Raw genomic sequence first — 21873 nt, 5'->3', positions numbered from 1 at the left:
CTCAACCAATCAGATTGTGAGGTCGAAACTAACTTTTGCTGTGTGTAAAATGTTCAATAAAGCCCTAAAGTTAACTAGTTAACCAGCAGCTAAGTTACTGAACTTTATCGCTCCTGATAATGTATCGGGTGCTTGAAAGACTGTCCCAATTCTTAGGGGGGAGGATTTCATCCCTTTCCCTTGTAACTCTGTTCCAAGAGGAAGGGTTACACTCGAAAAGAAGGAGTAGGGGTTAAGTGGTAGGGTCAAGGGGTGAAATGTGATTGGACCACAGTCTTCATGATTTAGGCTCCGCATGCCACCACACTGGATTTAAAATGAAACAAATGAGATTAAATAATAATTAAAGTGCAGACTTACAGGTTTAATTCAAGATGCTGAACCAAAATACACCAATTTTTCTACAAAGTCTCCTCATTTTATGGACTAAAGAGTAATTTGACAAATTATTATTTTATGGGCTCCATGGGCTATTCCCTCATAAATTCATTATCATCATAATCATCATCATACAGCAATTAAAAGGTCTGGAGATGATTCCAGGTGTGGCATTTGCATTTAGAGGCTGTTGCTGTGAACCCATAACATGTGGTTAAAAAAGGCTGAAAAAACATAAGAAATTAAACAGAGAGATAATGGAAATGTTAGGAGGGGCCAATTTAAAAGTTTGGTACATTCTGGAAAAGTGCGGAGTGAAGTGGTGAGTTCGGGAACTCGAAAAGACCTGGATGTTCACTAAAGACAAAAACGGTGGATGATCACAACATCTGATCAAGTGAAGAACATGCGCCAGGAAGCAGGCGTATCAATATCTCAGTCTTCCATTTAGCAATTCAGAGGGTTCAGCACAAGCCCCAAAACTTTAATAGAAAGGGCAGATTAGACTCACCAAAAAACATCCAGACTTCAGGCAGGCACTGCCTGCAAAGGATTCTAAACAAAGGGCCCTATTTTAGCGATCTGTAGCGCACCGGTCAATTGTGTATCATGCAGCTAAAGATTTAGGGTGTGTCAGTCTGTCTTTGGTATTGTGAGGGATGAGCAAAATCCATGAACTAACTCTCTTAACTAATCATGGGTGTGTGTTTTGGGCTAATGTGAAATAACACAATCAGTGTGCCAGTTGTCATTTCCTTTAAAGAAGCAGGTGCGCTCTGACTTTGGCGCATTCTTATCGTAACAGTGCGGTGCTTTTGTGCGTCTCAGCAGAGGACACTGACCTGCACGTTCACATTGTGAAGATACACCAGCAGCTCATTTAAGGGAACAGTAATGTTATTTTATTCTTTATTCATTTTTTTCTTGAGTTAATAGTCGGGTTTGAGCTCTGCTGGGCACACCTATAGGAATGGACGATTGACTGTTGTCAAGGTTATTTCGGTCAGTTGTGCACCTGTGTTTTCCATCGCTAAAATAGCAACACGCCAGAAATTTACCTGAACACACCTCACCTCCGACCACCACACCCATCAGTGTACACGCTATTTTAACGGCACGGTGCAAGGTGTGAAAATAGACTGTTGGCGGGGTGTAAGATAGCAAAGAGCATCGCAACGTACCTTAAGCAGAGTGTACAATAGGGCACAAAATATTAAAAACATTTTTTTTATAATGAAAGCACTTTTTAGACTTTTTAGAAAACTGGTTTTGCAGGATAATTTCGTTCAAACACTTAAATTAAACCTGAAAGTCAGCACTTCTTAATTACTGTACATCTCAGTTGTTTTATTTCAAAATCAGTGTGGTGGCAAGCAGATTGTGTCGCTTTCCAAATATTTCTGGACCTAACTGTGACTAAACATATAGAACAAAAAAATGGATATAATATTAATATCCTGCACTTTTCGCACTATAAGGCACACTGGATTATAGGGTGTACTGTCAATAAACGTCTGTTTTCTGGTCTATTTTTATACACAATGCGCATTGGCTTATGCATTTTGCAACAATAGTAAGGAACAGGGTTTTCTCGCCTGCTGAATTGTTAAAAAAAAAAACATTACAAAACTGTAATTCTTACAAACAAAAAATCCATTTAAAGTCAAAAGAGTGCTGGATGTTAATCTATACAGATGAGTAAAGCACTTTAGTTTATTTACAGTAAGCTTAAGATTAAGACGCCAAATGTCTCCAGCACTAGGGCTGCAGCATTAGAATTAGCCCCTAACCCACGTAGCTTGTTTTAACACGGTAAACAGCAGTGCTAGCCGGGGTTAGCAGCAGGCTACAGGCCAGTATACTTGCCTCTAAACGGCAGAAGAGCTAGCGCTGTTAGCAGCTAATGCTAATACTGCTAAAACTGAAACTTCTGTATAACACTGTACTTCAGCAGAGTGGCTTTACTGCTGCTTACAACCTGACTGCTAAAATTAATACATAAAGCACACCGTATTATAAGGCGTACTGAAAATTGTTGGGAAAATTAAAAGGCTTTAAGTGCACCTTATAGTGCGAAAAATACAGTAAATAAGATGTTATTGTGAGTAAAATAGACTCATAAACAAACATTAAGAAGGACTAACTACTTGGACTGTACTAGATTAGGAAATCAGAGAACAGAACTGTGGTTTGAGCACATGCTGTGAGTGTATACATGCTTTACCATCGCACTGTTTGGGTTCCACCTTCCTCATCTTCTTCAGTCTCTTCAGCATGCCTCTCAGGTCGGTGATACCGTACTCAAAGGCGATCTTCTCATAGTCACATGGCTTGGCATTCTTCAGGATCTCCCACACATCCACATCCACCTCTGGCTCCTCCTTCTGTTTCCGCTCTCTGATCAACACACACACAGGCTAGGTGAAACTGAGCTATTTGCATAGCTTTTTATAACTGCTGAGGTAAACCTATCATGATAACAACATTTTTAGGACGATATATTGTCCCAGAAATTATTGCGATAAACGATAATGTTGTCATTTTAAAGGGGAATTAAAGAAAATGTTTTTTTTCCTGCTTCTGGGCTTCCAAAGGAGCTTTAAGACAATGTGTCACAGTAATAAAACACTAGCATGATAATACTTTTATACCATTTTAGAGTTAAACAAACTTTTTATTATTAAGAGTAGACATTGGGCTTCCAATATAAAAATATTTTAATATCCTAAACAAATAAAAAAGTACAACCACTCAGACTCTGTGGGTATAAATGTATTTTTTATTGTATCTGTCAGACAAATTCCGAGCAAGGAACACCCACATGTTTACCATGTGGGGCTTGAGGCAGGATCTCTCTGAGGAAACAATATTCATATTCAATATTCAGCTCAGAAAATTGGGCTGGATGTTTGTGCTTTAAATGAGATCTCAGGTTAGTGGCTTTTGTTGCCACTGAAACAAATAAACATACCGGCTCATTCGCGCTGATGGGTTCTCCTCGCTCAATTGGCTTAAAGCTAAAATATTCCCAAAATACTCTCACACCGGAGTCGTGGAACTCGGCATTAAAACAGAAAAAAACGAACTACTCTAAACCTACTAAACCTTCTCTAAAGCTGTGTGTGTTTGTAGACGCCGTCACTGATGCATAAGCTCCGCTTGCACTACACTCATTTCTTAACCAATAGATGTCGCTGTCTGACAGATTCATTGAGAGCCGGCGAGAGAGCAGCAAATCGCCAAAACTCGCTGGGACTCGTTCTCATGTAAACAATCTCACATAGAAACCCAATGGCTATTATCAACGTTGGAAAAAATTATCGTGATTACAGTGCATATCAATATATATATATATATAGAGTCACCAGCTCCAAAATGGAAAACTGTTCTGTGGTAAAATTAATCAAAGTGTAACATTTTAAATGAGCTTTGGCTATTGACATATGGTATATGACAGGTTTAACATGCAATAATTGATTGCATGGTAAACTGTGTTAAGGAATTGTTCCTGTGCCCATGCAGTGATTTCACTATGTATTCCATTATATAATCATGTCTTTTTTTAATGTAGTACTGCCTGTACTTTTTCAGATTCTCCAATTTCTTTGATGGTATGTACTGTTAAATGGTTGAAAATGGTTGAAAGTCCTAGCGATTTTTAATTTTTTTAAAGGTTTATTTCTTGTTGTATTATATTTTTCTCCGAATTTTAGCTAAGCTGATTGTCCCAGCCATCACTAGTGATGTCACAACTCAAGGAGGGTGAAGACTAGCATGTCTGCTTTGACACATGTGAAGTGAAGTCAGCCACCGCCACTTTTTTAAGCTGCTGCTGATGCAGCAATGTTGAGGAGCATCACAGTGCACTTGGAGGAAAGCGCAGCAACTCGATTCCTATACATCAGCTCACAGATTCCTTGTGCTAATCAACATCACCCTAAGAGTAATGAGGGGAGAGAGCACCATCTACCAAACAGCTAATGACAAGGTGCATAACTGGGATTCGAACCAGCAATCTCCCAATCATAGTGGCAGTGCTTTAGACTGCTGGACCACCCGGTGCCAGACAGTAGGTGCCTACTTAAAAAAATCTAAAATGTAAAACATATTTTGTTAAAACCTTTTTTCATAGTTTGGATGATTTTAGTATTAATCTACAATGCAGCAAATTTAAAATGATAAAAAAACACTGAATTTAAAGCGTGTCCAAACTTTTTACTGGTACTGCATGAAACTCAAGGTAAATTTTCTGACCTTTTCTTGAGGAGACCACTGAAGTCCAAATCACCAGCATCCTCTCCAGCATCTCCCCTGCAGGTGGACAACAAGGAGTTAACTGTATAGCAGTGAGAGGGTTTACATGGTAACACTTAAGTACATTGATGATGTAGCAGTAGTGATAGCTTGAAAAAAAAAATGGAAAAGTATAAAAAAAAATCACTAGTTGTTTGTCTCATTAGCTCGCTAGCTAGCTAACATTCCCATTACATCTTAAATTGCATGGCAGATGGCACAGGCTACAGCATTTAAGGTGTAATGAAAAATTAAATTAAATTAAAACAATTAAATAAATTGTAACTCTGTTCCAAGGGGAAGCGTTCCGCCTGAAAACAAGGGTAGGAAAGAAAAAATAAATTGGGCCATATGGTAAGGAAATTTGAAAGTGAGGTGGCCAATAATAGGGAACCAAAGGATTTCAGCACTTGCTCATGAATATTTATACATGCAAATATATCGCCTCTGATTGGCTAACAGCACTGCGACGCCGTAAGTTTAGCTGCCTCTGCTTCTCTGCATAGTCAACATTGCAGCTCTAAGGGCGCACTCACACTTGGCACGGTTTTGGTTGTATCCTACTATAGCATGATTCTTCCTCCTCCCCACTCCCTTGCTTTTAATCTGTGCCAGAGCACGCTTACGTCATTACTTACTGCTCAGTGGGCTAGTCGGTGTTGTGCTGAATTCAACACCCCCGCCATGAAGGGCCCAGACACAGTTCAAAAAATGACCACACTAGTCAATCGAGCCGTGTTTTGGGGGGTAACCGTGCCCGGGCATGGCACGAATTGCCTAGTACACTCTTAGAGTCTCTGTAAAATGCAAAATCCACCGGAGATCCTATGTTAACCTATAGTTACTTACACAAGATAGCTAGCTAGAGTTGACTAAGTAACTAGTGTGAACAGAACGTTTTCATTGATTTCGTGATTAAATAATAAAACACAGGAATAATGGGACGCTCTAAATACCCATTAATTAGTTAATTTACCCACTGTTTACTTTAGTCTAATTTTTCCGGGTTCTAAGTTCTAGCGTCTCTGTAAAATGCGGAATCCACTGGAGATCCGATGTACACCCATAGTTAACTAGCTTGTGTAAACAGAACTATTTTATTTATTTCATGAGTAAATAATAAAACACTGAGATAATGGGAAGCTCTAAGTATTTATTAATTAACTAATTTACACTGTTTACTGAATTCCACTTTTTACCGAGTTATGGCTTGAATTTCAGGTACTTTATTTAAAACACCATTGGTTTCTGATGTGTTATTTGCACAAATAAAACAGGAACAAACTTGTCCTACGCTGTTAGCTTCTATCTGACGAGATCTATCTGCCTGCGTGGGCGGAGCCAAAGTGGGCGAAGCCATTAATATTAATTCACGGGTTGGCGTAGACACAGGTGCTTGGCTAGTTTTTCTAAATATATGTTAATCGTCACACTATTCTTTTCTGAAAACGGTTCATTAGGGTGAGTAAAGCGCTTCAGTTTATTTACAGTAAGCTTACAGTATCAATATTTTGACTGAAATGGCTGATAATAAAGGCCACCATGCAAGTATTACTCCGCAAGGCTCCTGTCTACGGTAGTCGTAATGCGCCGACAATCCATCAAGCAGTGTGGCTTTGTAGCTTACCAAAGCCCTACTTATATTTTTTTTATAGATTTTTGAGCGCCTTGTAGTCTGAAAAATACACATGGAGACAATGGAAAGCCTAGCTGATAAATGAATTATCATCACACTATTACAGTTAAATTAAAGAAATTTACCATTTGAACACCATACTTAAACCCTACTAAAACTGCAATCTTTTTTTTTGGAAAGATAAGGAGAGGATGCTGAAATATGAGTAATACGATCTGTAATCTATACACAGCAAAAAGGCGTGTAGTGTTAAATTAACTCCCACAGAGTTGATTTTAACTCTTTTTCAGGGTTTAAATAGCTCCACACTCTTTGGCGTTAAATCAAAATAGTTAAACATTTAACACCTTTTTAACTCACATTTGTATTTCTTCAACTTTCTAAATTGTTACACTAACACTGAAAAGAGTTAAAAAAATTATAAATGAGAAGAAGATTAGTCAATTGATATGACTTTTTATTATTTCATTATTATTCAGGACAGGTTAGCGTGTAATTTTCCATTGTATTTCTTAGTGCATTACCAACACTTTATCACAATTTACTGTTCAAAGGATGGTAACTTGCTCTTATAGCCTACAATATATTGGCTAGACAAAAACCATTAAACAAAATATAACACAATACCCAATGGAAGGTAGCCCTGGTGGGCAAGATTTCACACTGATGGTAAGTTAGGATCTGGGGGACACACCCATTATGCAAATAACGTGTTTAACTGGGTGGAGTTTAATTAAATCTCTGTGGAGTTGGCCAGTATTTATTGGGTTTAGTGGGATTAACACTGAAATATTCAACTCTTTCAAATAACTCCAACACTGAACACCATTTAAATCTGAAAGAGTTAAAATTACAATTTGAGAGTGAAAATCAACTCTCAGCTGTATAACTCTGAAATTTCAACCCTCCTGTTTTTGCTGTGTACTTTTTGTTTTAATAAAATGTGCTATGAAACAAAAAAAACACCAGTAATAATTACATTAACCCACATGTCTAAGTAAACCAGTGCTTGGACTTACCACATAATACTTACACCACATGTATTATATGCTTTTGAAACGATATTGTGCAATAAAATATTATTTTTACTGGGGAATAAAATCCTTATTTATACAAATGAAATCAAACATACTAATCTAAAGTCCTGTCGTCATTGTAACTTTTGGAGCTGCATCCCTTTCTTTTTCAATGAAAAATTGTGTAAACATAACTTCTGTCTATGCTGCCCACTCTCACACACTCAGACACGTTATACCCAGACATATACATACCAGCCATACTTTACTAAATAAACAGGAAATTAGCCTAATTCACACTTTCAATTCTCTGAGCTTGTTTAGAGCTCTGTTTAAGAGAGCCAGTGATAACAGCAATTCCTTGAGACTTTGAGAACGGTTGCAACTGAAATGTCTCCACAGATTCAGAGTGAGTCCATGTGTAACTAAATTGAGCTCTTCACACTCTTAACACTCTTCACACCTGAAATAACACGTAAAGCACCAGAGGGACGTCTGTTCCCCAAGCTCTTTCACACCAGCGCGGAAAAAAAACAACTTGAAAAAAAATAACCAGCCATACATAAGATTTACAGACTGTTAAAAACATAAATAAGGTATAAACTATCATGCATATATATATATATATATATATATATATATATATATATACAGTTCTGGAAAAAATTAGAGACCACTCATAGATGATTAGTTTCTTTAATTTTACCCAATTGAAAATATATAATCAAAAGGAAGATGGATGATCACAAGCCATCAAACCAAACTGAACTGCATGAATTTCTGCACCAGGAGTGCACGCATAAAGTTATCCAAAAGCAGTGTGTAAGACTGGTGGACTGCATGAAAACTGTGATTAAAACCAGGGTTATTCCACCAAATATTGATTTCTGAACTTTTAAAACTTTGACTATGAACTTGTTTTCTTTGCATTATTTAAAGTCTTTTCTTATTTCTCATTTTCTGCAAATAAATGATTCAGAAATTGAAGTGGCCTCTTTGTATATATATATATATATATATACATATATACATACATACATATATATGTGTATATATATATATATATATATATATATATATATATATATATATATATAATTTAATCAGATTAATAACAACAATATTCTGTAATTAACTGTGATTATTCACACTTGTTCTTCTTAAGATGCAAGTTTTTATAGTGGATATTTCAATGAAAAAAAAAGAATAAATGTAAGAAATGTAAAATGCAATTATATTTAATATAAATGATAAGATAAAGTCAACGTGGGGAGCTGGAATAAAGAATGCATGATAAATTTGATCGAGCAAACTTTTTTTCTCTGCTTGGCTGTAAAGATGTTTGAATTAGAACAGTGAATGCTGCACACACCGTGCATGTAAACAGCATGGAGCAGCAGAGACAGTGTTTGTTTGTAGCAGAATATCATCTGGCTAATATATCGGATTAAACTGCACATTATCATTTCCTTGCCACTGTTACTCACTGAGGGTTCTGTGTTATACACATTTTTTCTGATTCTCTGTCCTACTAGCAAATTTCTGTAAAGCTACTCTTAAATTAATTTGATTTAAGTACGTCAGAAAAGGTATTACCACCCAGAGTGGACAGTGCACTAGGTGGGAAAGATCATGATCGTCTAGACGAATTTTTTACACTCGTTTGTTATTTTGATTCTGATTCTGTTTGTTTTTTTCACGCATTTGTTGTTCTCAGTTTCCAATAATAACTCCGTATACAATAGTAATGAATCTTGTTGTTTTCAGGAGCCTCTCTGTGCTCCTGCTTGAGTTGTTGTTTTATTTAAGTAACAATAGTTTTAGACATCTTTGCCTGTGGGCCTTACAGTGAACAGCAAGGCAGTGACACGCAACTAATGAGAAAGACACATAGAGACGCATAGAGACATCAAACGATTTATCATCAGCTACTAATGAAGGCGGATCACACTCACACACACTAACACACACTTACACACACATGCACAGACTCACGATCGTTTGAATGCCTCCAGAATGTTTGCTTGCTGCACCTCTTCAGCAGCTAAAGGATGAGATTAGGAAGATGTGATACAACAAGAAGAGTCGATGATGAAACACAACAAGAAGCTCCACACAAATTAATTAAGAGAACAGTTTGGACAAAACTCAAACTGACAGTTTCCCCAAATGGAGTGTTTTAGTCAAGATACGTTTATAGGTGTCAGAGGTTTACAGCATCAGTTTTAAGCTGCAGCTACAATCAAAGCTTTTACCCCACAGTTAGTATTATAAAACTGTGGAAATTAACCTACAGTGGCATGGAAAAGTATTTGCCTCAGATTTCTTTTGTTTTTGCATACTAACATTGTTCAGATTATCAAACAAACTGTAATATCAGACAAATATAACCTGATTAAATATAAAAAGCACTTTTCGAATTTCATTTATTAAGAGAAAAAAACTGTACAAAGCAATCTAGCCTTTTGTGATCAATTTTACTAGTCACAACAAGGCCTGATTACTGTCAAGGAATCACTTAAATAGAGCCTAAAAAAAGCCTTAAAAATAAGCAGATAAAATATCTCAAAAAGCAGAACATTATGCTGGGATCTGAATTTTTTCAAAAACAGACAAAAAAACAAAGTCACTGATCATCTGTCAGTCTGAAAAAGTAATTTCTAAAGCTTTGTGACTCTTTGGGACTATTATTCAAAAATACAGAAAACATGGAACACTGGTGAACCTTCCCAGGAGTGGTTGGCCAATCGAAATAATGAAAAAAGGGCATGAACAACTCATACAGGAGGTCACAAAAGAACCCAGAACAACATCTAAAAAACTGCAGGTCTCACTTACCTCAGTTAAGGTCAGTGTTAATAATTCAATAATAAGAAAGATACTGGGTGAAAATGGTCTTCATTGGAAAGTTCCATGGCAAAAAACACTGCTGACCAATAAGAACACAACGCCCATCTCACATTTTCCAAAAAAAAAAACATCTTAATGATCCCCATTACTTTGGGTAAATATTCTTTGTAATGATGTGCCAAAAGTGGGATGTTTTGGGAGGTGTGTGTCCGGTTGCATCTGATGTAAAACTATCACATAATTTCAGAAAAAGAACATCATACTAAGTGTAAAACATGGTGGTGGTAGTTGGATTGACTAGGGTTGCTTTGCTGCTTCAGGATCTGAACAACTTGCTGTAATTGATAGAACCAGGAATTCTGCTGTTTACCAGACAATCCTGAAGGAGAATGTCTGTCCATCTGTTCATGACCTCAAGCTCAGGTGTATTTGGGTTCTGCAGCAGGACAATGACCCAAAACACACAAATAAGTCCACCTCTAAATGGCTTAAAAAAGAAAATAAAGGTTTTAGAGTGGCCTAGTCAAACTCTGATTAAGTTGCTGTGGCATGATCTTGAAAAAGAAAATTGAAGCCAAAATTTCTTCACAAAGATGTGAAAGACTCGTTGCCGGTTGGTAGTTAAGCTTGATTGCAGTTGTTGCCGCCAAGGGTGTAGGGGCAAACACTTTTTTTAAACAGGGCTAGATTGGTTTGGATAGTTTTTTTCTTTTATAAATAAAATTATAGTTTAAAAAGTGCTTTTTATATTTACTCAGGTTATTTTTGTCTGATATGAAAGTTTGTTTGATAATCCAAAAAAATATCAGTATGGCAAAAAAGCAAAAACAAACAAAATCTCTAGGGGGCAATGCTTTTTTTACAGCACTGTATTGATTTAACCCTTATCTCCAAATAATATGTATGCAAATTAAATACAACTTTACAGGACAAGAGAAAGAGCTTGAATCAACAAGAGCCATTCTGAGCTCTTATTGAGAACACATTGAGCCTCACTGATTGTTTGGGCTTTCTTGCCTACCTTCCACAGTGATGTCAAAAGTGCAGCTGTCGCATTTATCTTTGGACGTGACCTCACAGCGGTAACCTCCTGCATCTCCATCAACCACCTTCACAATAGTCATCTCATAGGTGTATATCTAAACCAGAGAAAGCAGGGAGAGTGTTGTAATAAATACACACGTCATTTAACATACCTTTTATCTGGCACATATCAATAACACTTATACTATATGCAATAGATTTTGGAGCATTGCTGTGAGGATCTGACTGCATTCAGTGACAAGATAATAACAATTAGGTCAAGATGTTGGATGATCACCACCCCAACTCATTACTAACTCTCCAGCTTATCCTGAACGTTTTGGATAGGGCATCATCATTCTAGAAAACACAGTTCTGCCTCTCTGCAGCTCAGTGCTGAGGGGGCTTTACACTCCTATAACCATCCAATCAATAGTGATGCCACAACACCAGGAGGGTGAAGACTAGCACATGCCTCCTCCGATACATGTGAAGTCAGCCTCCGCCTATTTTTGAACTGCTGCTGATGCAGCATTACCGAGTAGCATCACAGCATGCTCAGAGGAAAGCGCAGTGACTCAGTTCTGACACATCAGCTCACAGACGCCTTTTGCTGATCAGCATCACCCTAGAAGTGATGATGGCAAAGCGCGCCATCTACTCACCCAGAGAGAGCAAGGCCAACTGTGCTCTCACAGGGCTCCAGCAGCTTAAGGCAAGGTGCATGACCAGGATTCAAACCAGCAATCTCCCCACCATAGTGGCAGTGCTTTAGACCACTGGACCACTTGGCACCATCAGTTACCACTTATGTCCATGTTTATCCACTGCAGAGAGTACTAGTCTATTAGCTATATGTTTCTACAAGGAGTAGACAAGCAGTTAAGCATTTAGAGACCAAAAATTAAGAGACCACTTCAGTTTGTGAATTAGTTTCTCTGATTTTGCTATTTATAGGTTTATGTTTGAGTAAAATTAATATTGTTGTTTTTGTTCTATAAACTACGGACAATATTTCTCCCAGATCTCAATCAATATTTGGTATAAATAAAATAAACTGTTTTTTAATCACAGTTTTTATGCATCTTGGAATGCTCTTCTCCACTTGTCTTACACACTGCTTTTGGATAACTTTATGTCACTCCTGGTGCAAAAATTCAAGCAGTTCAGCTTTAGGTTTTTAATTTGGTAAAATCAAAAAGAAACTCATCATTGGTCAAGTGGTCTCTTATTTTTTTTGTCCAGAGCTGTATGTGTTGGCAGTTGGCGCAACTTCAAATAGGTGATTCCAATCATCAGAAGAACATACAGACACTCACCTTAGTATTCCTGTCGTAGGTTTCTTTGAATTGAAGGTGTTTTCCAGCTTTGCTCCCCAGATCCAGCCACTTTCCTTTCAGCCACTTCATGGCTGGCTTCCTCAGCAGGTTTGATGAGTCCACTTTCGCCACGAATGTAACATTTTTCCCTGTGGCCAACAGTGATTAAAACTTTGATTATTCAGAGGTCTACTGTCTTTGCACTTCTATCAGCTTTTAAAGGTCTCCTACTACCTCACCAAGATCCAATGGCCTATTGTTATCAATAAAATTACAGAAATGATCACGATATCGTAGTAGTACTTTTCTTTGCAGAATTGGTTTACAAAAAACAACTGGGCATTTTTAAGGGGTTGAATACTTCTGAGGGCAATGCAATAAAGATAATCTCTGACCTTTGGTTGCTGTGGTAGATTGAGGTCTCTCCACAAAAAGGCCGGTTACTTCTGAGAGTTGGCGTTCCTCTCCAGGGACGTGCTCTAAAGGAGGTGACAGAGGTGATGTGAGAAGTCGTATCAGTGGTTGAAAGACTGGTCATCCAGTCTTCCAGACCAGACTAAGAAGACACACTGTTTTCCCACCATCAAAGTGAGCTGCATTTACAAATCATCTTCAATCCTTTTGAATAAAATAAACTGAAACACAGTCTGTGTAAGTCTGTAAAAAAAACTGTGAGAGATTATTTTTTACAGCATTCCTAAAAATCTGGATTTAACGACTCCTAAAACAACATAACGTTAATGATCTTATTAGGGTACAAATATGAAAGCTTCAAGCATCCAGCTTTTATCTTTGAACTTTCTCCCTTTCCATATCCCCTGGTTGCGCCCTAGGATGTGAAAGACACTTGCACTCTTTTCCTAAAGATCTTGATATTTGCCATGTATATGTCCTAGACAGATACATGCTAAGGGGTTTTGTGTGTCTTACCATCCTCAGGCAATTCTAGATCAGAGAGAAAAAGAGAGAAAGAGTGAGGGAATACATTAGGAGCTAATTATGTTAGGCAAAGGTAGTAGAGCTTTCTTGAACATCTCTGACCTACTAGAGTTGCATACACACACACACACACAACACACACACACACACACAGTTTCTCGCTTTCACTCACTTTTCACTCCTTCTGTTCTATTAATACTTCAGAACAAAGACAAGCATATCAGTTAATTACGTTCTATTTTTAACCAATTAAAAAGACAACAAATGGATTACAAATGGATCTCCTTGCTGAGACAAGAGGATCGTGTACAGTGGTTACCAGAACATCATCATGTTTTTTTTTTTAATGGGTTACATGTTTGGTTGCAGTGTGTTTTCCTGTTTTCCTGGAAAAGCGAATCCATGTTTGCATCCATGTTCGAGCTCTAATAAAGAACACATGATCTGTGAAATCAAGTGATCTCATGCGCCTCCATAAAACCTCTTTCCACTCCAGTGCGCTCGGCTTTATGGGCTAATGTTAATGATGATTCATCAGCAATGAAGTTGCACTTCGTAAACGGGCTGATCTGAGGTCAGACCTTTTCTGCAATAAGACCCAGCCAATCAGAAGTATCTCTAGCAGAAGATTGGCCAGTGAGGTTTAAAGCTGCACAATGTAAGATTTAAAGAAGGTGCTTTATCCCTGTTTTTCTTAACAAGTATACAGTCCCCACCAAAGGTGTTGGAACAGTGAGACCAATCGCATTATTTCTGCTGTACACTGAAAACGTTTAGGTTTGATATTAAAAGATAAAAAGACAAAAGATCAGCATTTCAGCTTTTAATTCCATCAGGTATTTCCATCAGGATCTGATACACAGTTCAGAAGATAACAGTTTCTGTCTGAATCTACCCATTTTTTCTAGCGAGAAAAAGTATTGAAACAGACTTTACCTGTAATAACTGCATCAACCCTGTGACCCCCTGACATCACTAAACTTCATTCTTCTTCTGTGATGCTTTACTAACAGTTATTTAAGAGTATTTCTTTACATAACTCACAATGTTTCTGTTATCGACTGCTGTGGTTTCCCTTGGTCTATTAGCTATTTAGTACACCAGTGACGACTTTCTTTTTCAGGACATTCCAAAAAATTTACTGGCTATGAACAGTATTTGTGCAATGGCTCTGACTGATTAATTTTCCATCTTTTTCTCAGCTTCTGGGGCCTCATGTACTAAAGGTGCGTACGCACAAAAACATTGCGTGCGCCATATTTCACGCTCACGGTCAGATGTACTAAATTTGACTTGAACGCGAGAAAGTGCGTTCCCCCACGCCACTTTCGTTTCGTTTTGTACGTATGTAATGTGTTTTTGTCATTTGGCGACACTTAGAAGGGATGCATTGAAATTACAACTATTAAGATATCCTTTATGCACACATTGTAGTAATAAGCCATTATTGGGTAAAATAAAGTAAATTAATCAGACAATTTCATTGGCTTACAGAAATTATCGTTCAACGTGTTTCCTCTTAGCCTAGATTACATAAACATGACTAAAAGTTTGCGCTGGAGTTGTTGGAGATGGCAACGTTGGCATTATTGGAAAATATTGCTAATGGCCAAATTTACTGGGAGCGCATTTTACGTGACCATTATGTTTTTTTGGCCCATGATGATGACTGGCTTATAAGCCGTTTTAGATTTCCAAGAGCATAAGAGGAAAAGAAAACAAGCTGAGTGCGTGAGGTGTGGCTTCTTGGTAAGCAACTCATTTAAAGCATACCCAGAAAACTTGGGTATTCAGCTCATCCAGATGAATTTCTTTTTTTTGCACAGATGTCAAACGTAATTTTTAATCAGGTATCAGCTCTTTAAATGTTGTTCTAGGTTTTTTTTGTGACCTCCTGGATGAGTTGCCCATGCCCTTTTGTAATAATTTGGGTCAGCCGGCCACTCCTGGAAAGGTTCGATATTGTTACAATTTTTTTTTTTTGCATTTGTGAAAAATAGTCCCAAAGCCTTAGAAATGACTTTGTAACCTTTTCCAACCTTTTTCATAGCCAGTAGAACTGTTTGGAATGTCCTGGAAAAGAAAGTCGTCACTGGTGTACTAAGTAGCAGATGTCGAACAGGTAGACCAAGGCAAACCACAGCAGTTGATTACAGAAACAATGTGAGTTATGTAAAGAAATATCCTGTCTCATCTGTTTTTGAATTTCTTTAGATCGGGGCATAATGTGTTGTTTTTTAAGATATTTTATCTGCTTCATGTTGTCAGACAGGTTCTATTTAAGTGATTTCTTGATTCTACAGGTCTGGCATTAATCTGGCCTGGTTGTGGTTAGTAGTGAAATTGAACTGAGCTTTACAAAAAGTGTGATTAATCACACTTAATTTCTGGGGCAAAGACTTTTTTTTACAAAGGGCTAAATTAGTTTGGATAGTTTTTTTCCCTTTATAAATGAAATAATGATTTAAAAAGTGCTTTTTGTATTTACTCAGGTTATATTTGTTTGATTTTAAAGTTTTTTGGTAATCTGATAAAAAAGCAGAGACAAAAGAAATCTGTAAGGGGGCAAATACTTTTTTCACGCCACTATTGACTGACCGTAATGTATATATATTTTCTAAACAGATTAAGTATTTGTACTTCTGTGAATCTTACATAGTGCAGCTTCTTACACACATAGCAAATCATTCTAAACAAAATATCTTTAAAGTGCTACACTGGAAACTGCCATTTCCAGCAGTTTCTCTGTCACACAGACAGTAAACCTCACTTTAAGATTTGTACGTATCATTTCTACACATCATACACCTTAGAGATCAACAGATCTCAATCACAGTTCTGGGGATCCAAAATACTGTGTCTTTCTGTCTGCACCACTCTGATACAGCTCACTTACTTAATTATGACATATAGGATAAGAGAGTTGATAGGAGGATAAGAGAGTTGATAAGAGGATAAGACAGTTGATTGGAGGATAAGGCTGCTGATAGGAGTTTAAGATAGTTGATATGATGATAAGATATTTGATAAAAGATGAGATGGTCGATAAGATATCTTGGTGTGTTCGAGAGTGAAAAATACAAAAATGCACAGAACGTGGAGTCCCCAAGCCTGGATCGGGAATGCACATAATGTCCTTGGTTAGACACACACATAGATTTAAATATTTACTCCCTGCTGAGACAGAAAGTATACCACTTTAAGGAGAACCTTATATATTTTATATTATACGCACTTTACCTACTGAAATGTATCATTATTACCAATAACCATGGACAAGCCAAGTGGAACTCTATTCTGCTGCAAAAAAACAAGCCACTTAACCATAACTAAGTATATTTCTATGTATAAATACAGTTTAGGTTCTACTTCTATTGTAGTTACATTACATTATAATGAGTTTTTACAATAAATCATTATACGTGTGTTGTTAGTATGTGTATTTATTATTATATTATAGTTATATTCTATTGTTGTGACTATTCTCTATTATTTGTTAGTTTATGCTTTGAATTACCCTAATGCCAGGTTCACACTACACCATTTAATCCCAGTTTTTCAGTCCCAGACAGTTTTCGTTAATCGCTGCTCTGAGGCAAATCAGGGATCTCTTGGTGCACACTGAGTCGTGTGGTGTGAACTACTGAATGATGCTCACTGAGCCATCAATGAGTCCCAGATGCCCAGCAAGTATTTGGCATGCTAGATATCTGACCCAGTCAATGACTGTAAGTCAAGTGCAGTAACTACCTACAGCCAATGGGATTACGCAGAAAGAGAGATCCACAAGTCCAAAAGGCATCTTCTGCATGGCCAGAGCCGTTCATAGAGAGTCTGACTGTGTTCTGTTTCCCTGTAATATCAGCAAATGACTGTTATTAACACTAGAGGGAGCTTACAAATGAGTCGTCTAAGAATGGGGGCAAATGGAGCTAAAAGCTAAAAAATTAATATTAATAATTATCTACTTGTTCTGAGTATTTCACCATTCACAGGAGAGTATTATCAGCCTGTAGTTGGCTGCAAACCCTGGCTAGCACTGCTGGAGCAGCATTAGCATTACCTGCTAACCACAATAAGTGCTAGCTCATCTGCCGTTCAGGGACGAGAATTATCAGTCTGTAACCTTTTGCTAACCTCGGCTAGCAATGCTGGAGCAGCATTAGCATTGGACGCTAACCGCACAAGCTCTTTTACCGTTCAGCGGTGAGTATTATTGGCCTGTAGCCTGCTGCTAACCCCAGCTAGTGCACCTTGAGTATAAAAAAAGACCAGAAAGTAGATGTTTATTGATAGTGCACCTTATAATCCAATGCGTCTTAAAGTGCAAAAAATACAGAAAGTACATTTATAAACTCTGATTTTGCTCAGTTGCTTCATATGAACCCGTTCATTATGGACTCACTTCAGGTGGGTATTCTCCCCTCTAGAGATTCTCTAGCATGGTATTGCTAATTCTTGCGTCTTCAGTTCTGCCATCTTTTCATGACAAAATGTGCTCATGGAACTTAGTCAGCTGTTTCTCAAAAAGTTGTGTAGTGTGAACCTGGCATAAGTGGACAAGCAGGTTGACTTGTATATATCCTGAATGTGTATAAATGAGGATCTAGGAACACAACTTTACCAATTATTATTTTCAAATTATTTTCTTAGTATACCATATTTTTTTCGCACTATAAGGTGCACTTAAAATCTTAAATTTGCCCAAACATCGTCAGTGCATCTTTTAATCCAGTGTGCCTTATGTATGAATTCTACCAGTCAGGTTGTAAGAAGCAGTAAAGTCACTGAAGTCGCTGAAGTACAGCTTTATACAGGAGTTTCAGTTTAGTCCTTCAGCAGTATTAGCAATAGCCGCTAACCACGTGAAGCGTTAGCTCTTTGGCAATCCAAAGGTGAGTATCATCGGCCTGTAGGCTGCTGCTAACCCCGGCTAGCACTGCTGGAGCAGCATTAGCATTAGCTGATAACTCTTTTGCCGTTTAGAGGCAAAGAGCTGCTAGCTCTTTTGCCGTTTAGAGGCAAGTATATCTGACTGTAGTCTGTGTGTTTACCATGTTAAAACAAGGTACGTGGGAGTAACCGCTAGATAATATCGCCCTGGCTTATCGTAACACTTAGGGTTCTTCAGTGTAGCACTGTGGGGTGAAATTAGCCACTAAAGCCAATGCTCCAGCTTTAGAGGAAATCTCTTTTTTAAATGGAATTTCCCGATGTGCTTCGTATTGCAGCAGCTGAATGATTTCCAGTAAAGAAATATTCAATAATACTCCTGAAAACCTTGAAGAGAAGCAGTTTCCAGTGAGTATTAGAAGTGTTTAAAGAGAGCTCCAGTGAGTCAAAGCAGAAGCTGCTGTTTTCTGCTAGCTTAGTTAATCTCTGATGGGGGGGGGGGGGGTCACCCTGCTGTGTTTAAGTTTAGATGTTTGGGAAGAGAAATGAGGGAAATAAACAACCAATTGGAATCATGAAAATGTTTCAACACTTGCACTAAAGCAATAGTTAATGCTAATTGATAGCCAATGCTAATCGCTAGTCAATGCTAATCGCTAGCCAATGCTAATCGCTAGTCGATGCTAATCGCTAGCTAGCGCTATCACTAAGCTAAGCCTAGTCAGTTATTAAAAGCACCGATAACACAGTGTGAAGTCTTAAAGAAACAGTATATAAATTCTGTTGATTTTTAGACATTGTGTGTGCTTGTAATTATGTGCTTTAATGGTTTATAATGTAAATATTGCCTGAAATGTTTGTTTTTTTAATGAATTACAGTTTTGTTTACTTAGCTTAGCTTAGCTTTACAGGTCTCGACACCCCTGTTCCTACTACTAGTTACTAGTTACTAGATTTGCATAAAATGCACCTTATAATCCGGTTTGTTTGTTTAAAAACAGACCAGACAATGCGCCTTATAATTAAGTGTGCCTTATAGTGCGAAAAATATGTCAATTGTTAAAGGGTTAATCTCAGGACTTAAGTATTTTGATAGACTATACATTAAACTGAACAGTAGATCTACATGCAAACCCAAATAACTGGAGGAAAGGATCTTCCTCCACTGCCACCAGAGCCAGTAACTGACAACTGGAACAGCTCAGAGTGACGAGCACGCTCACACACTTGTGAACGGCTGATCAGCAAAAAAACACAATACACACACACACACACATACAGACAGACAGTAAGACGGGCGCATACAGAGAGAGGAATGTTGGTCGTTTCTTTTCCTTACCGTCTCTCCCCTCATCAACCTCTGCATGAAAAGAAACAACAGCAAGCGGACAGGTCAAGTTAATCAGCAGACAGGAAACAGTTAAATCACATAAAGGAGATTCTGACAGCTGCTCTGACCTCAGCTGAAAAGGAAAATTGCGGATGAAGCAGAACCAATATATTTGTGTGATCATGCAAACAAAAAAAAAATGTACATCACACATTTACACAGTACTGTGCACATACTTAGGTCCCATTTAAAAACTAGAATAAACATCCTAATTTATGTGTTTCTGTACCCAGTAAAACACTGAAATTAAAATAAATAAAAAGTAGCATTCAGACTAAAAAAAATGGTTTTACATAACTGTGATCATTAAAACATCCCCAAAGCTCTCTTCATTGAGGCTAGTATTACTTATGTTATCATTATATAAGCACCTAGTTTTATTAATCTATGTTTAATGATGTTAAATCAGGTGAGCTGGTGATGAAACTGAACACATTCACTGAGGGAAATCTGAAACCAATCTTTGTTCTTCAGACAAGCTCACAAGATCCCAAACACTTTCTTCAAAATGATCAATTCTTGTTCCTTTTTACTGTATTTAGGTTTACCTGCCCTGGTAAAAAAAAAAGATACTTAATTGTACTGAACAGATTTATGTACTTACCTAAAATATATTAAAAGCACATTTATATTACGCTTTCCTCAAATGTTTGAAAAATAAAATGTAATGTAATGTAATGTAATTCAATATACCTCTAAAATACTTATTTCCAAATATACTTAAGTACATTTTTAGCAAAGTGTGTTAGTTACTAAGTACAATGTATCATGTTACTTTTTAGAACGTAAGTAAATTAAACTACTAATTTAAAAAGAAAATTAAAGTAATTGTAAGTAAGTAAATTAAATTTGTAACACGCTGAAAATGGTAGTAGAGTATAATAAAACATATTTTCATTCCCAACAAAGTATACTAGAAATGTGCTACTTACAAAAGACAGGAAAAAGAAGCATATTTCTATTCTATGTAATGTAAATATATTTAACATCAATTCTAATATACCTGGTGTATAATAGTGATACAGTTGTAATACTTATTGTAATTTATTATAATTTGACTGTAAGCCTATTTAAATATGGAATCATATAAATGAAGAAGTATGTTTAAATTGTATTTAAGTATATTTAAAATAGTCCTATTTAGTGCACTTAAGTACACTTAGCACAATTTAAGTGCCACTTTTGTACTATTTTTGTACAATTAAAGTACAAAAAAAGTTGTTCCATTTTAGCACTCTTTAACCCTTGTGTGGTGTTCGGGTCTGTGGGACCCGTTTTCATTTTTCATCAATGACACTAAAAAAATATTTTTTCTAACTCTAAACTCATTGGCATTGGCTCATTTTTTGTGAAAAACATATATCAAAACATATTTTCGATAAACGCTTAATGCGTTTTAATATAACGCAGAGTTTTTACAATAAAGCCTCTATTACTGCTGAGAGAAAGGGTATTTTAATACAAATAGGTTATTGTGACAGGCCTAGATACACACACTCTTTTACACAGAGAGGAAAAGACTACACATCCAAAGGAGTCTTAATAAATGCATACAGTAAAACAGCCATTAGGAATTTAATCAACCTGTAAGAAAACACAATGAGAGACACATATGCACAGATACAACCCTTCACATAGTCTAATTGGGATCCTCATTTTAAAAATAGCACCACACTGAATATCACCAAATATTGGCTCAAAGTACAAAACACAGAACACTCAGAACTCTCAGTGTAACAATATTAATTTTGTCGCTTCAGCTCAGAAAACCTTTTCACTTTTGGACATAATGTGAATCTGACAGAATCTGACAGTTGCTTTTCACATTGTATCAAAATGCAAAAATGGAAAAGCAGAAATGAATAAAAAATGTCATCTTTGACATCAATAATATTGACATCCACTAAAAGTTTTATTTTGTAATTTTGCCATTTTGGAGATATAACGTTTCTAAATGACAGCGATAATACAGCTCTAAAAAAAAAAAAAAAAAGGGGGAGACCACTTAAAAACCAAATTGAAATCCTCTGGAATATAATCAAGAGGAAGATGGATGATTACAAGCCATCAAACCAAGCTGAACTGAATTTCTGCACCAGGAGTGAAGCAGCATAAAGTTATCCAAAAGCAGTGTGT

The 21873-nt window shown here is 37.0% G+C and overlaps 1 protein-coding gene across 3 annotated transcripts in view; it reads right to left on the bottom strand.

Moving 5' to 3' along the window:
• Positions 1–21873, bottom strand: part of mybpc2a (myosin binding protein Ca) — a 103776-nt gene that overhangs the window by 51548 nt on the left and 30355 nt on the right. The window contains exons 3-10 of one of the 3 annotated variants that reach the window (XM_022673944.2): positions 19687–19707; positions 13446–13460; positions 12911–12994; positions 12516–12664; positions 11195–11312; positions 9319–9367; positions 4633–4689; positions 2603–2775 (exon numbers count right to left, since the gene is read on the bottom strand). In XM_022673944.2, coding sequence (XP_022529665.1) covers positions 2603–2775; positions 4633–4689; positions 9319–9367; positions 11195–11312; positions 12516–12664; positions 12911–12994; positions 13446–13460; positions 19687–19707 — 666 coding nt within the window. The remainder of the gene's footprint in view (positions 1–2602; positions 2776–4632; positions 4690–9318; positions 9368–11194; positions 11313–12515; positions 12665–12910; positions 12995–13445; positions 13461–19686; positions 19708–21873) is intronic. The other 2 variants (XM_022673950.2, XM_022673957.2) reach the window with 2 other exon arrangements.

The sequence above is a fragment of the Astyanax mexicanus genome, chromosome 19 (assembly GCF_023375975.1).
Source record: "Astyanax mexicanus isolate ESR-SI-001 chromosome 19, AstMex3_surface, whole genome shotgun sequence".
Classification (NCBI taxonomy): domain Eukaryota; kingdom Metazoa; phylum Chordata; class Actinopteri; order Characiformes; family Acestrorhamphidae; genus Astyanax; species Astyanax mexicanus.
Note: the sequence above shows the minus strand (reverse complement) of the source record. Positions and strands in the feature narration are given on the sequence as shown.